This window comes from Eurytemora carolleeae, unplaced genomic scaffold (genome assembly GCF_000591075.1).
Source record: "Eurytemora carolleeae unplaced genomic scaffold, Eaff_2.0 scaffold183, whole genome shotgun sequence".
NCBI lineage: Eukaryota > Metazoa > Arthropoda > Copepoda > Calanoida > Temoridae > Eurytemora > Eurytemora carolleeae.
In genome coordinates this window covers 374,391-391,257 of record NW_019396403.1, presented here as the reverse complement: position 1 = coordinate 391,257, position 16,867 = coordinate 374,391, and the positions used below count along the sequence as shown (strand labels likewise).

Here is a 16,867-nt window from a genome sequence, read left to right as displayed (position 1 = left end):
ATTTTTAAAAAAAATGCCCCCAATTTTTTTTTAAATTATCATATAAAAAAAAGTTGCCCCCAATTAAAGAATTTGCCCCCATTTCTTTCAAATTTGTCAATCCCAAATGGGATTGAAAAGGGAATTATATTGACCCCTGCCTAAAAGTATTAAAAATAAAATAGCTATAAATGGAAAAAGAGACTGTTAGCGAAAATTGTGACAGGATTGAAAATTAGTTATAAACTTTAATTTTTTTCAAAATGGAAGCGCTGTACCCTATCCCTGCTGGGGTACTTGAAAACCAGGATATGCTGGGGGGGTCAATTTGACCCCCCCCCCCTCTAAATCCCATGTTTTATGTCCAAATATGACAAATGATACATCATTAAAAAAGCTCTTGTGCTCTACTTTTAGAATCTGCAAAAAATTTGCAAATTTGCAAAAATTGAATTTTTATCGCAAAATTCAGTTATATAGTAAAAATGTTTGCAAAAAAAATTTGTCCAAAAAATGAAAAATTATACATTTTTGAAAAGCCCTTTCGTTTAAGTCAAAAAAAGAATTTTTCGTTTGTTGAAGGTTTGACTCTGTGCTCAATATATACCGATTTCTTATTATAATTTTTGACTTGTTCTTGTGTTTAAAAAATTATACTTTCAACAGCTGTAAAATAAACTACATGAGTCAATTTGTTGAATTTGTACGCGAAAAGCCAAAAAATGTCTTTTCTTCTAGTGTCTTTTATGTATTTCTTAGTATCTGTTAGTCCCTGGCTTGGTCATATTCCCTATGTGTTTTAAGTCCCCTATTAAAGTCTACAGAAGTTAAGTTATAATATCCATTTTGTCCACTATCTATCGTCTGTCCATAATCCTTATATAATCTTTCTATGGTCCCTCTGCCCTAGTTTGTATAAGTAAATGGGCTTAATCCTTATTATTTGTTATCTGTATTAATATATGGAATTTCTTAGGTCAGTTATAAAGTTTCCTAAAACTGGATTTAAGACATGGATATTTGCAGGTTTACTTATATTTCAGTCACTCAAATCCTTAAGATGACAAATATCCGGTTCATATAAAGTACCGGACTGATTATTAGGTGCAGCTAGGGCAAGCTGTACAGTACATATACAGACAAAGACGGTAAAACTGGACAGTACACCAAATGAACCTCCATCCATTAATAGATTATTTGACGGAAAGAAATCATGATCCTTTACGATAATTAAGATGTTAGACTTACCTAACAGTATGTGAGAAGCACTGTAGTTTACTACTTATATAATCAAAGAACCAGATTGTTTTCCCTGCTTTCTCCATATCTGCATCTCGAAGCTCAGGGATAACTCCAGACCTTACTATCTTCACAGCATCAGGCTGCAGCAGGATATAACCTACACAATTACAAATACATCAGACTGCAGCAGGATGTAACCTACACAAATATACAAATACATCAGGCTGCAGCAGAATATAACCTACACAATTATATAAATACATCGGGCTGCAGCAGAATATAACCTACACAAATATACAAAAACATCAGGCTGCAGCGGGATATAACATACACAATTATACAAATACATCAGGATGCAGCAGGATATAACCTACACAATTATACAAATACATCATGCTGCAGCAGGATATAACCTACACAATTATATAAATACATCAGGCTGCAGCAGGATATAACCTAGACAAATATACAAATACATCAGGCTGCAGTGGGATATAACCTACACAATTATACAAATACATTAGGCTGCAGCAGGATATAACCTACACAAATATACAAATACATCAGGCTGCAGCAGGATATAACCTACACAAATACACAAATACATCAGGCTGCAGCGGGATATAACCTACACAATTATACAAATACATCAGGATGCAGCAGGATATAACCTACACAATTATACAAATACATCATGCTGCAGCAGGATATAACCTACACAATTATATAAATGCATCAGACTGCAGCAGGATATAACCTACACAAATATACAAATACATCAGGCTGCAGCAGGATATAACCTACACAAATACACAAATACATCAGGCTGCAGCAGGATATAACCTACACAATTACAAATAAATCAGGCTCCGGCAGGATATAACCTACACAATTATACAAATAAATAATGCTGCAGCAGAATATAACCTACACAATTACAAATACATCAGGCTGCAGCGGGATATAACCTATACAAATACATCAGGCTGGAGCAGGATATAACCTACACAAATATACAAATACATCAGGCTGCAGCAGGATATAACCTACACAATTATACAAATAAATCAGGCTGCAGCAGGATATAACCTACACAATTACAAATACATCAGGCTGCAGCAGGATATAACCTACAAAATTATACAAATACATCAGGCTGCAGCAGGATATAACCTACACAATTATACAAATAAATAAGGCTGCAGCAGGATATAACCTACACAATTACAAATACATCAGGCTGTTGCAGGATATAGCCTACACAAATATACAAATACATCAGGCTGCAGTGGGATATAACCTACACAATTATACAAATACATCAGGCTGCAGCAGGATATAGCCTACACAAATATACAAATACAAGAACTAGAAATAAAAAGTTTAAGAAATAAACAAAAATAGAAACTCGCAGAGGATTCTAATTTTTGAATCCCATGTCATAGACCTTTGATATTTTATCTTAACTCCATCATATCAGAGTTGGAAGTATCAAAGGTTTCCACCATCAGGTTGCAAAAATTTAGGGATTACAAAATTAGATCCAAAAAATGTGCAGTTTGGAATACAATTAAAATCCGTTGCTCGGATTAAAATTAACAACTTTAATATTAAATACTCATAAAATGTGAATGCAACTAAATCAACCGACATTCAACGGATGTAAAATGCGTACATAAACATGATCATATCTGATATGCATATTTCTTCTTATATTGTTGTAACCTGAAGGTATATCTAAAACCAGCATAGCGAACCCTGACTGTGGACTTTCATCTATGCAGGTCCATTTAAAACAGGTGTCGTAGGTTATCTCAGACTTATTTCGCCCAGCAAACATTTCCTGAAACAAATAGAGACACATGAAAGAGATCCAGGAATTTATAAAAAGTGTGAATCAAATTTCAAAAATGATTCGACTTTGAAGTGTCTTTGCTTACTAACTTATTTATTTTTGTATTCCTAGATATTATGTGCATCAAGATTGTTTCTAGCTTTAGCTTAAAAGAATTAATTGGCAAAATAGATGTTTGCGTGAGAGCGTTCATATTTTGAATCAATGGGACATATTATATTTTAAATCTTATAGCAACATAGAAGTACACTAGGCTAATCTTTTATTTCAACTTTTAATAGTTGCTCTTTCTGCATTTTCTCTTAGATAAAACAAAAATATTTTTTTTACGGATTTATATTTTTTATCATGGATTTTCACAATTATTGAGACACTTAAGTAATTCTGAGCATTTATAAACCCTTCCCTTGGGTCTTATAAGGTCCCACACAAAATTTAGGCCCGATCAGTTCAGCCGTTTTCACGCTTATTGGAAACAAACGGACAAACAGACACCCAGAGAAGCAAAGTATATATATATATATATTAGAAAGAAAAAAAATATAAGTTTAATCATTTAATCCGCGTTTTTATTAATTTTCAAAATGGAGTCAGAGATACGATTTTTACTTTAATTTTTAATGTTTTCCTTTTCTCATGTTTCTCCATCATGTTTTTAGAAAATTAAAACGTCACAACCGTGTTCAGCTTTGATGTTTAAAGCCATAAACTAACAATGTGTTCACACTAAGATTTGTTTGTATAAAGGCAAAACATGAAATAAGCTGAATTATCAAATATGTACGTAAGTAGTTTATTTGGCTGACAATTGGAACTTCTAAAGACATGTTAAAACACATAAATTAGCTATGAATTAATTTTTAAATCTTCATTTTTAAAAATTTTTTACCTTTATGTTTAGTTCAAAACATTTTTTCGGTGGGTGGTCCTGAAAATATTGCTTTATAATTTAGGACTGTGATACAGTTCCTTATAAAAAATATGATTTAATTCATTCTCCTTGTTGGTTTAAAATTTATCAGAATAGGATTTAATTCATTCTCCTTGTTGGTTTACAATTTATCAGAATATGATTTAATTCATTCTCCTTGTTGGTTTACAATTTATCAGAATATTCTCCTTGTTGGTTTACAATTTATCAGAATATGATTTAATTCATTCTCCTTGTTGGTTTACAATTTATCAGAATAATTTCACAATTTTCTCTTCTGAAATCAATTACTCTAAAATAACAAATTTCAAATTTTTTTTACAAATTTTTACCAAATTTTTTTTTTTTTAAATTAGTTATTTACATTTTATTCTTTCTATTTAAAAAATGATAGATTTAACCAGTTACCACTAGAGATGGATAATCAATTCCATAGGTTATATCCAGCTGAGCAACTGATTGTCCGGCTCCCTAAACATTATCTATAGGTTATATCCAGCTGAGCAACTGATTGTCCGGCTCCCTAAACATTATCTATAGGTTATATCCAGCTGAGCAACTGATTGTCCGGCTTCCTAAACATTATCTATAATAGGTTATATCCAGCTGAGCAACTGATTGAACAGCTCCATAAACATTATCTATAGGTTATATCCAGCTGAGCAACTGATTATCCGGCTCCCTAAACATTATCTATAGGTTTCCAGCTGAGCAACTGATTATCCGGCTCCCTAAACATTATCTATAGGTTTCCAGCTGAGCAACTGATTATCAGGCTCCCTAAACATTATATATAGGTCCAGCTGAGCAACTGATTATCCGGCTCCCTAAACATTATCTATAGGTTTCCAGCTGAGCAACTGATTATCCGGCTCCCTAAACATTATCTATAGGTTTCCAGCTGAGCAACTGATTATCAGGCTCCCTAAACATTATATATAGGTTATATTCAGCTGAGCAACTGATTGTCCGTCTACCTAAACATTATCTATAGGTTATATCCAGCTGAGCAACTGATTGAACAGCTCCCTAAACATTATCTATAGGTTATATCCAGCTGAGCAACTGATTCCCTAAACATTATCTATAGGTTATATCCAGCTGAGCAACTGATTGTCCGGCCTAAACATTATCTATAGGTTATATCCAGCTGAGCAACTGATTGAACAGCTCCCTAAACATTATCTATAGGTTATATCCAGCTGAGCAACTGATTGTCCGGCTCGCTAAACATTATCTATAAGTTATATCCAGCTGAGCAACTGATTGTCCGTCTCCCCAAACATTATTAATAGGTTATATCCAGCTGAGCAACTGATTGTCCGGCTCCCTAAACATTATCTATAGGTTATATCCAGTTGAGCAACTGATCGTCCGTCTCCCTAAACATTATCTATAGGTTATATCCAGCTGAGCAACTGATTATCCGTCTCTCTAAACATTATTAATAGGTTATATTTAGCTAAGCTACTGATTGAGCAGCTCCCTTAAAAAAAGTTATCATCGAAGCAAAAAAAATGGTTAGCTTCACATGAACGAAAGTAATTATAATTTCTGTAGCATATCATAGTATACAATAGTACATTGAGAACTAGACAACTCTAGAGTAGGAAGACGACTTTTAGACTCAAGCTTTGACTTTACATAGTCCAATGAACAGGATAAACAGCAATTGTGAAGTGTAAATAGACCCATTTATGATAATAAAAGATTTATAAGCTACTAGTAAAACTATTTTTTTTGTAAACAACATTAAATACACTTAATTTTTTTTTATGTCGTCTCCCAATTCCACAGTTTTCTGGTTTTTCTGGTTTGTTCTCCGTAAATAAAATATTAAAACAGAATATATTCTTAAGATATTTACCGTTGCTTTAAAGTTAACATGTCCCCAAACATTTTCCAGAGGCAATTCTATACCAGTACTCACTCCTAGCTCACACAAAACCTCTCTCAGTAAATTGAGAAAAATTCAAATTCTCAGAGGATATAAACCAGGGTTACCCTCAAAGGATGAAACTTTAAAGACGACCTGAAACTCTTTAAATATGTTAATTCCAAGGTTGAATCAAGTCCAAATTAAAGTCGTTTAATGGCTTATTTATTGATTTGACAAAGAAAGAAAGAAGTTAACAGTTGCAGAGAACCATGAATATAAGGAAACAGAGAGTATAAATGTCTTAAAGTCGTCTCTGAGTCTCATCCTTGGTGGATAATCCTGTATTTCAAAGATGTGTCAAAAATTGGAAAGAAAAAATAGTCCTTTTGTTATTTTATTTAATGATAAGGATTTTTAAATCTTATCAGATCCTGGAGAGCTTTGCCTTCTCTAAAAAAATAATAATTATTTACAAGGTTTCACATATTAAATCTTAAACCCCCCTCCCCCCCCAAAAAAAAAACCTTAGATACGAACCCCCCTTCCCCTTTCCTAAAATCTAATTGGCGTCTATTTTCTTCTGTTAGGGCTAAAATTATGTAGAAAACGTTTTTAATATTTTAACATTTTTAAACATGCAATTAGACTTTTCAAATTTTCGCTTCTTAAAAGCTAAACAAATTTTGCTGAAAAAGGATAAAATAAGATGAACAATGATGTAATCTCCCAGGTACCTGATTTAATGGAAAACGAGACGTAGTTGAACCTCGCTACTCAGTTAAATTACTTTTTCTATTAAATCTCGTGTCATGTGACCAGAATAAATTAATAGGGGGACATGACTGAACCACTTAGACTCACTTCAACTACATTTTGGAGCAAAAAAATAGAGGTTGAACTACGTCTTCGCAGTTCAACTACTGCTAGGTATTCATAAGATTTTATCCCTGATTACCTAAGAATATGGAAGGTTTCTGTAAGGTTTGAGTCTGGATGTTCCACTGTAACAAACATGTTGGATAAATCCTGTTCTCAACAAACAACATTTTAAATTTAAGATTTAAAGGAAATGTCGTCGTATTTTTGAAATAATTCACCATTTAAGGAAATGTCGTCGTATTTTTTAAATAATCCACCATTTAAAAAATTACATTATGGTACCAAACCTTTGCTTACATAACAAACTGATTTTCTAACTTGAAATGAGATAAATTGTGTTCATTTCACAACATGTCTCTGTTGCAATAGTCCGCAGGACCCTATGATAAAAACATAAGACAAAATGGCTACCGTTTTGAATCCGATAAATGATGATAAATGATATATTTTAACATACTGAAAGCGTTCCATTTAACCGTATTTTGTTTAAACCAAATGATTAATGATAAATGTTCTATTCCTTGATATTATTATGATAGGAGTATCTGACTAAAGCCTCTAGAGCAACAATAGTATCAACTAGAACTCACAAATATTAAATAAATTCTAACAAAAAATATGCTACAACATCTGCAAGTTTGCAACTGATTTTCTTTTCAGACGTTAAATTAACGATTTCGTTTTAGTTTGATATTTGTACTGCAAAATATCAACTGCAGTCTACAAATAAGTCAACTAGTCGAAATATTGTAAGCTGAACAGAAAATATTAGTCAGTCGTAATTTAGAATTTAATAAAAAATGTATTTTGTATTTAATATTCTGTATTCCTGTAGAAATAAACCCTCCAACCCCCATCCTCATAGTGTTCAACCATTTCACAATCTGATCCTATACAATCAATTAATCAGTTAATCAATTAATCAATAAATCAATAAATCAAATAATCATTTGATCAGTTAATCAGTTATTTCATTAATTAATTGATTAATTAATCAGTCAATTGATTTACAAATCATTTAATCAACCATAGAATTGAAATCAAATATTATATTAATTAATCAACATATCAAGAAATCAAGTGTTTATCAACTATCAATTTATCAATTTATCTGTCAATCAATCCACATAAAGATCAAGAAATCAATTATCAACCAATCTTAATTAATTCATATATATGAATCTTTTTCATAAGAATCTAATATTATATTAGTAAATCACCCTTTCAACCTTCCAACCTATCAACTAATCAACCCTCAACCCATTAATCTATCAATCCATCAATCTATTAATCTACCAATATTTTATTTACAAATCTATCCAATAGAAATACCCGCAACAGAAGAGACTGTAAAGACGACCTGAAACTTAAAAAGAAGGACAATCCTAAGATTAAATTAAGATTTCTGCTCTGTATATAGTCTTTTACGGACTTATTTTATGATTTTGCAAATAAAGAAACAAATTATTAGTGAAGGAAACCATGCAAATATGGAAACAGACCATATAAATTCCGTATAGTCGTCTCTGAAGTCTGTACATAAAAAAATGATTTATCAATCAGAAAATTTGAGAAAATGTGGATAAAAAATCCTCTGTAAATAATATGTATTTTAACCTGCATAAATGTGATTCCCCCTCCATCCACCCTGAATAGGGTTAACAGTGCGTATCCTAGGGTTAAATAACACCGTTTAAAGGATAGCTTTTCTCAATAAAAATGTTTCATAATTTTGTTTAAAAAGTGGTTTTACCCTATAAAGAAAACAAAATTTTACAGTTCTGTACTGTACTGTACTTTACTATATTGTACTATACTGTACTGTACTGCACTGTACTGTACTGTACTATATTGTACTATACTGTACTGCACTGTACTGTACTGTACTATATTGTATTATACTGTACTGCACTGTACTGTACTGTACTATACTGTACTGCACTGTACAGTACTGTACTATACTGTACTGCACTGTGCTGTACCGCACTGTACCTGTTGCTTCTACTGCTAGGGCATCATTGTCCTGTCTTTCCTTAGCTTCAAGGAAGGGTCGGTTAAACTCGTACCGTACACGGTTCGTCGCTAGAACAACAAACATTAATTTCACTACAATAAACAAGATTTAGCTTTGTGTACTTTAAGATATTCAAATGGTGTGCACACTTAAAACCAATACAACTATTTTAGGGCAATTGGAATATTGAAAATATTCTTATTTTTATTTTTTTATATCAACAGAACAGCTTATGCTCAGTTATGTCTGGGTTCAAAGAAAATATAGTGCGGCAGCTATTAAAACTATCCCTTTAAAAATAATTGTTGTCTTTAAAATTTTAAGACATCTAGAAATTAAAGAATAGATAAGATTTTACCTATTTTAGTTCTACTCCAATAACTCATTCCTCCCTCCTCCCTTCGCATACTAAATAAAGAGATAATAAAATATATTTTGAAAAATCAAATCAATAATATACCTTCGCATACTAAATAAAGAGATAATAAAGTATATTTTGAAAAGGACTGTTTTCTTACAAATGAATATTATATACCTGAACAATTCTCTATATGCTTCTTCTGATTCTGATGATCCTGCGACTGCCAGAGCATAAGCTGAAGAAAATATTCAATTCAATTTTTTTATCATTTGACCAAAATAGTTTTTAGAGAAAAAAATATCATTTAAACTCCCAGCAGGAGTAGACATAAATGTGTAAATATTTGATTTAATGCTTTAACTAAATTTATTTTTTAACTTTAAGAATTTGTACAAATTATAAGCTTAAAATGTTTTTACTAAAACAATAATTCAGCTAAACGTCACTCATATTTTCAAGTTTTCATGGTTGTACCAGCTTAACATTATCTTTCCTTTTGTTGAGATTGAAATGTAATGAATTATATTTTTAGCTACACCTGAGAGTAGTTTCATGTTTTAACCCCAACTTGAAATAATAATTTCTAGAATAAAATAATTTCCTGTGATTGCCATTTCATAAACATCTGTTATATGGTCCACGCTACGTTCTATTCAAAAACAACATTTTTAATTTGAATTATCCAATTTTTTGGAAACTGGCATGACACCAAGATGGTTATGACCAGTCGAATTTCATGAATTTTGCCTCCGAAAAAAAAGTCTGCAAAAAAATAGATAAATCAGCAAGTTAAAGGTAAGTAAGTAACTTGATAGAGGAGATAAAACAACCCTCTAGCTTAGTATCTAATATTATGATCAAAATAAAAAAACAACAAATTTAAATTTTAGAATGCTAAAGGAAAAATAAACTGTGATGTAAATTGGACATTTTCAGCTCTCAGATCAATTTATGATCTTAAAATCAACAAATTCGTAAAATGTTTCAGAAAATTAATCCGGTATAAAGAAGATTACAAAGTATGATGTTTTGCCTAAAAATTTTATAGCTCTCAATTTAGCAGTACTACAGTATTTGGTAACATGTCCTAAAACAGAAAAATAACTGAGTAACGAGTTTAAATTACATCTATATATAAATTTGGCTTGTCTGGGTGTCTGTTTGTTTGTATCCAATAAACGTCAAAACGGCTAAACCGATCAGGCCCAAATTTTGTGTGGGACCACACGTGGTCCCAGGGAGGGTTTATGGCCAATCATACTGTAAATATGTAATCTTAAAATATTTTTATCTTAAATTATTTAATTTTGAAAAATTTTGAAAATGCGCGAAAAAATATTAAGAAATCCGCCAATTTAAAAAAATGTTATACTGTACAAAGAGAAGATGCTCACAGCTAAAGTCATAATTAAAAGATGGAAAGTAGATAGGCGCGAAGCGCCCTAAAAGCCTAGTATTCTAAATTTATCCACTTTTTATAGTAATCATGGTGATCTGATATATTCCACGCTAAATTATTGACCAGGTTGAAAAATCATCAAAAACCTTTTTCGTTTACTTTTTATCTGGCATGTTTGTTAGGTGGTATATGAATGAGCACAGTGATCAAATTTAAATAATTGGACAGGTCGCTCAACTACTTATCACCGGATTAAATCTTGAATCACCGATTCAAATCTTCATGAATTTTTAACTTTGAATCCATGATCGATTCATGATTTGAACAGGGCGGTAGGTAGTTAAGTGATCTCTCAAATTCATTAGATTCCGTCCCAGATCTAACTTGACAAAGTTAATTTTGATTGAGCCCGGCCATGCTTAGCTTAGGTTAGTTTTGCATGAATCACCTGATAATCGTGGAGTAGCTTTATCAAGAGCAATGAGTACATGAGCAGTTAAAGCAACATGATTTGAACTATTGCTCTTCCCACCATATCCAGCCATGTGAAGAAGAAATGGAACCTAAAATTAAATTTTAAATTTTAAAAAATATTGAGAAAAAAATTATAGAACTTATTTACCTTAATATATTCTGTTTCTGTAAAGTATCCTTCTATATGTTGAAAGTTTATCAGCCACAAAACTAAAATATTTTAATCAACTGTTTCAGAAAAATATGCAGAGACATCTAATATCTTTACAAACTGATAGTGTGTACCTTTTTTATTTGAATATAGGATTAAGCAGAGAATATAATTTAAATTATCAACATTAGTTTGCAAAAATACAAGATTTTTTGTTTGGTTTTTGTTGTTTACAAAACGTATTCAAAGATTCAATTGAAAAAAACCCAGAGGGTTATAATGAAGCGTCCTAAAGATCAAATTTAGGAAATCAATAAATTAATCTAAAATAGTTCCTGAAGATTTGAATATATGTGGATCAATGTATATATAATCCTCCCAATCTTGGAACGCAACATCCTGTCAACACCAAACTCAGTGAAAAAAGGTAAATTATCTAGACTAATGCAAATAAATAATAATTGTTTAATTCATCGAAAACTATTGTCCGCAATAAATATTTAATTTTTTAAGTAAACAAAATTGATGTCAAAATATAAATTTAGCAATTCATGGAATAAAAAGAAATATCAACAGACAACACATTATGAATATCTTCAAACAAAAAATATGTAATTCACAAATCAATTAAAAGAATAAAAAGCTGTGATTCATTTCAAATTGTCTGGTCGTTCCTCGAAAATTCTGAGACACCAGGCCGTCAACCAAACTATAATGATAAAATTACACTACACTACACTACACTACACTACACTACACTACACTACACTACACTACACTACACTACACTACACTACACTACCTGATGGGGGTGAAGTATCAAACATGGAGAGAGAGCCCTGAAATATTAATACATTTAGAGCATGCAAGTATAATTGACAATTTATTACTGTTATTAAAAACTCTACTTTTTATAATAAAAAAAATAAAAAAAATATTCATATTTTTATCACCTGCGTAGAGTATCTTCTCAACACTGCAGTTAATTCTAGAAAATACTGTATTGTAAAAAAACTTTGTGTGTTAGTTTAACTCAGAAAAAGCTTCAGAAATTACCTGGATACTAAACCAATTCATTGATTTTAGAATTTTTAAAGCAAACTAAAAATGTTTCTACGGTTCTACAAAGTTCCCCAATAAAAATTGGAGGCAAACCGGTCAAGTGATTTATTAGTTATGATCGGACATTCAAAGAAACAAACAGAGATTACTACTTTATATAAAAAGATTACCTATATTCATTCCTTCAAATATATTAGAGATAAATGATCTGTCCTGGTCCTGCCACTGATTTGTCAATCTGAAAAATGATAAGTTATATTTTTTCATGATTCCTAAGTACATTTGACGAAATAAAATAAGTCAAGAAAGTTTTCAAAATGGCGGATGTTTGGTTGCAAATCAAGATAGTTGTTAAGAGTATTTCAATAAGAATATGGCTGAACAAATATCAGTATGAATATATCATGATTTGAGTTACGCAATTTAGGGGTTTAGGTTTTAACAGAATAGCCAGAGTTAAACACTATTTTAAGTACCGAGATCAATGCTTGATCTCCTCTTTTTATTAATCTTAAGATCATTCTAATCTGTAGTTTGTATCCAGGAAAGTTAATAAAATTCAACCAAACCCAATGGTATTTTTTTGCAGAATCCCGAACAACCAATCAAAAGCTGGAAAATTTTAAATTTGGCGCGCCTTTCAATGCAAGAACTCTCACTGGTCGGAGACCAGTACAGATATCCAAAAAAAAGGGGAAAGGAGCGGATCTAGCAGAAATCAAGTGTCCACAGTGAATATTCAGATTAAGTGATCGGTATTGAGGGTATTCTTAAGTTTCCAGCTCTGAACAATTAAAAATTTGAAAATCAGAAGAAATCTTTTCAAATTTTATACTTTAATGATTTTTCATTTTGATACGAACAAAAAATGTAAAAAGCATGGAAACAAGATTGATTTTAAACAATTAGATATTTCGTATAAACCTGAGATAATGAAGTAACCAAGTATTAGCTGCCAGATTAAACAAATGGAACTCAGCACCTTTTCCATATTTTCCGTGCCCTAAAAACAAAAAGTATTTCTTCTTCAGATGAGAACTTTTAAACGTGGTGAAGATTAGCTTCATAAGCGAATTGAAACTTTTGAATATAGCGGTTTGATTCGTCAGCTAGTTTAAATGTCTCAGAGTTGATGCCTGATAAACTGCTATCAACTGTGAAACCGTTTGAAACAATGATGAACAAGTTAATCCACTGCAACAATTTGATGCTTTATATATATAAAAATTAGCAAGCACCTCTCACTAATGTTTAGTCATGACGTGCGCTCACTATAATCTCCCTAGATTGGGCTAATTCATTTGGTGTACCGTCCCGTTTTGCCTTGTATACTGTATAGTCTCTATACTGTACTGTACCGTCCCGTTTTGCCTTGTATACGGTATAGTCTCTATACTGTACTGTACCGTCCCGTTTTGCCTTGTATACTGTATAGTCTCTATACTGTACTGTACCGTCCCGTTTTGCCTTGTATACTGTATAGTCTCTATACTGTACTGTACCGTCCCGTTTTGCCTTGTATACTGTATAGTCTCTATACTGTACTGTACCGTCCCGTTTTGCCTTGTATACTGTATAGTCTCTATACTGTACTGTACCGTCCCGTTTTGCCTTGTATACGGTATAGTCTTTATATGAACAGTACAGCTTGCTCTGCTGCTTATGGAGTCAGCCTGGTACTTGAAATAAACCGAAGTTTTATAGAGTGTGTAAAGTGTGGTGTACCTTATGTACCTATGTTCCGTGTGAAGTGTGGTTAACCTCATGTACATCTGTACCGTGTAAGGTGTGGTGTACCTTATTTACTTATTAACTGCGTAAAGTGTAGTTAACCTCATGTATCTTTGTGGTGTACCTAAGTACTTTGTGAAATGTTGTTTACTTTATGTACCTATATAACGTATAAGGTGTGGTGTGGTGTACCTTTGTACCGTATGAAGTTTGGTTAAACTCATGTACCTATGTACCGTATAAGGTGTGGTGTGGTGAACCAATGTATCGTATAAGGTGTGGTGTACCTATGTACCGTATAAGGTGTGTTGTACCTATGTACCGTATAAGGTGTGGTGTACCTATGTACCGTATGAAGTTTGGTTAAACTCATGTACCTATGTACCGTATAAGGTGTACCTGTGGGAAAGGCTGTATATAATGAAACTGGTTCTCCATCTCTTTAAATATCATTAATTTCAACCATTTTTCAAAATACAGACTATATTTAAGACTACAAATTATACGTTTATAAGTTTGCTATTTTTAGGATAAGGAATCGAAATTTTATATAATCTTATTCTTGCTGATTAATACTAATGTTTTCAAGAAATAAATGAAATTTTAAAATTTTAAATGAATATTTTCCTAAATGTTGGACCAAGAACATCTCCTGATAGTGTAACCGAACCCTTAGCACTTCCTAAAAATATAAATATTAATTTACAATTTTTTTGGGAAGTTTTTGAAATATAAATTCTTTTTTGATTTAAATATTTATTGTATTTTAGGGCTTTATGCTTTGCATATGTTATTCATTAAAGGGACTGGGGTTGGGATTTCAAGTGACCCTTCATAAAAAGAGACCCGTGTCCGATTCACAATTGGAAGATATCATCGTTCTTTAATTTAAAAACATATTCATTTATAACAGTTTTCTGTAGCAAGAAATCTGCAAATCTCTTTTATAGAAAAACCACAGCAGAACCTGAAAGTAACAACTTTTAAACTTAATTATGGATATCTCATTCATTTTTGGCCATACAATACTTTTAAGGGTAGGCTATTAAATGGATATGCAATGGTGTCTACAGTTTGTATCCAACTTTCTTAAACTTAATCATGGATATCTCATTCATTTTTGGCCATACAATACTTTTAAGGGTAGGCTATTAAATGGATATGCAATGGTGTCTACAGTTTGTATCCAACTTTCTTAAACTTAATCATGGATATCTCATTCATTTTTGGCCATACAATACTTTTAAGGGTAGGCTATTAAATGGATATGCAATGAAGTCTACAGTTTGTCTCCAACTGGACAGATAAAATCTAACCTGAGATATATCTTCTAAAGATCTCGTATGGGATAATCTCAGTTTCATCCACAATAATATCCATAAACTCTGCAGGAAACAAACAAAAAATTTAGATTTAAAAAAAATTTACAAAAAAAAACAAAAAAATAAATCATCAGTATTTTTAATATTTCAACTTCTTGTAATGGCTTAAATTAATGTTTAACCCTTTAAGCATATTTAAAAGGAAAAAAAGTGAAAAATGTTCTAAAAGAGTAATTTCTGTTTCCTAGTTCATTTGCTCTGTTCTTCAAATCTAGCACTACCGATGTATGCCGATGTACAAGACTGCCTTCTCCAATTATATTTATTTCTAAAATTAAAAATTATTTCTTTTTTGTAATTTTATTTTGATCTTTTTGTAATTATGTTTTGCTCTTTTTGTAATTTTATTTTGTTCTTTTTCTAATTTTATTTTGTACTTTTTGTAATTTTATTTTGTTCTTTTTCTAATTTTATTTTGTTCTTTTTCTAAATTTATTTTGTTCTTTTTCTAATTTTATTTTGTACTTTTTGTAATTTTATTTTGTTCTTTTCGTATTTATATTTTTTACTTTTTCTAATTTTATTTTGTACTTTTTGTAATTTTATTTTGTTCTTTTTGCATTTATATTTTTTACTTTTTGTAATTTTATTTTGTTCTTTTTGTAATTTTATTTAGTTCTTTTTTAATTATATTTTGTTCTTTTTGTAATTTATTTTATTCTTTTTCTTATTATATTTTTTTTTGTTATTATATTTTGCAATCTTTTAATTATATTTTGTTCTTTTTGTAATTATATTTTTTCTTTTTGTAATTATATTGTGTTCTTTTTGTAATTTTATTTTGTTCTTTTTCTAATTATATTTTGTGCTTTTTGTAATTTTATTTTGCACTTTTTGTATTTATATTTTGTTCTTTTTGTAAGATATTTTGAATTTTTTTATTATATTTTGTGCTTTTTGTAATTTTATTTTGTTCTTTTTGTAATTTTATTTTTTAGTTCTATTGTGTTCTTTTCATAATTATATGTCGTGCTTTTTGTATATTTAGTAGATTGATTATTTTTGGTAACTAAGAAACAAACCTATTTCTTGTGTAAGGAGAACTATTTGAGTAGATAATTCAACAACTACAGTTATACTTCCCCATTCAACCTAGGAAGTAGGTAGTAGGTAGTAGGTAGTAGGTAGTAGGTAGTAGGTAGTAGGTAGTAGGTAGTAGATAGTAGGTAGTAGGTAGTAGGTAGTAGATAGTAGGTAGTATATGGTAGTTAGACTAAGTTGTTAGGTAGGGTAGAGTAGGTAATATTGTTGTACGTCCTTCTAAAAGTTGTATACCAATTAATGAATGTAAAATTACCAATGGTTTAATGGGAAAATGTAGATCAAGGTTTGTATCTCCTCTAAAATTGAAATAAACACAATATCTTTAAATTCATCCTTATTTTTTCTTGGGCTTTTGGACAATAGTCTGATTATTTCTCAATATGCAGATAAACACATATTTGACTAATGATAACCAAAGTCGTAAAGAGCATTACATTTTCTAACAACATAAGTTTGCAGAACTATAACGTCAAATTGTTGGGGG

General features: G+C 30.9%; 1 protein-coding gene across 1 annotated transcript; it reads right to left on the bottom strand.

The window, feature by feature from the left end:
- Window positions 1-1,227: 1,227 nt before the first annotated feature.
- LOC111702567 (CD109 antigen) lies at window positions 1,228-16,838 on the bottom strand (the record flags this gene model as incomplete). Its single annotated transcript, XM_023474305.1, is given in 29 exon segments — window positions 1,228-1,378; window positions 2,947-3,064; window positions 3,966-4,004; window positions 4,416-4,478; window positions 5,875-5,939; window positions 6,332-6,336; window positions 6,842-6,912; window positions 7,286-7,344; window positions 7,595-7,655; window positions 8,383-8,438; window positions 8,758-8,847; window positions 9,138-9,187; window positions 9,315-9,375; window positions 9,742-9,789; window positions 10,174-10,227; window positions 10,988-11,102; window positions 11,162-11,223; window positions 11,500-11,563; window positions 11,839-11,873; window positions 11,967-12,003; window positions 12,118-12,152; window positions 12,397-12,464; window positions 13,151-13,229; window positions 14,357-14,397; window positions 14,585-14,639; window positions 15,274-15,342; window positions 15,524-15,607; window positions 16,362-16,431; window positions 16,637-16,838. Coding segments are annotated over 26 exon segments (1,646 nt in total), but the record flags the coding sequence as incomplete, so codon positions are not given.
- Between the last annotated feature and the right edge of the window lie 29 nt (window positions 16,839-16,867).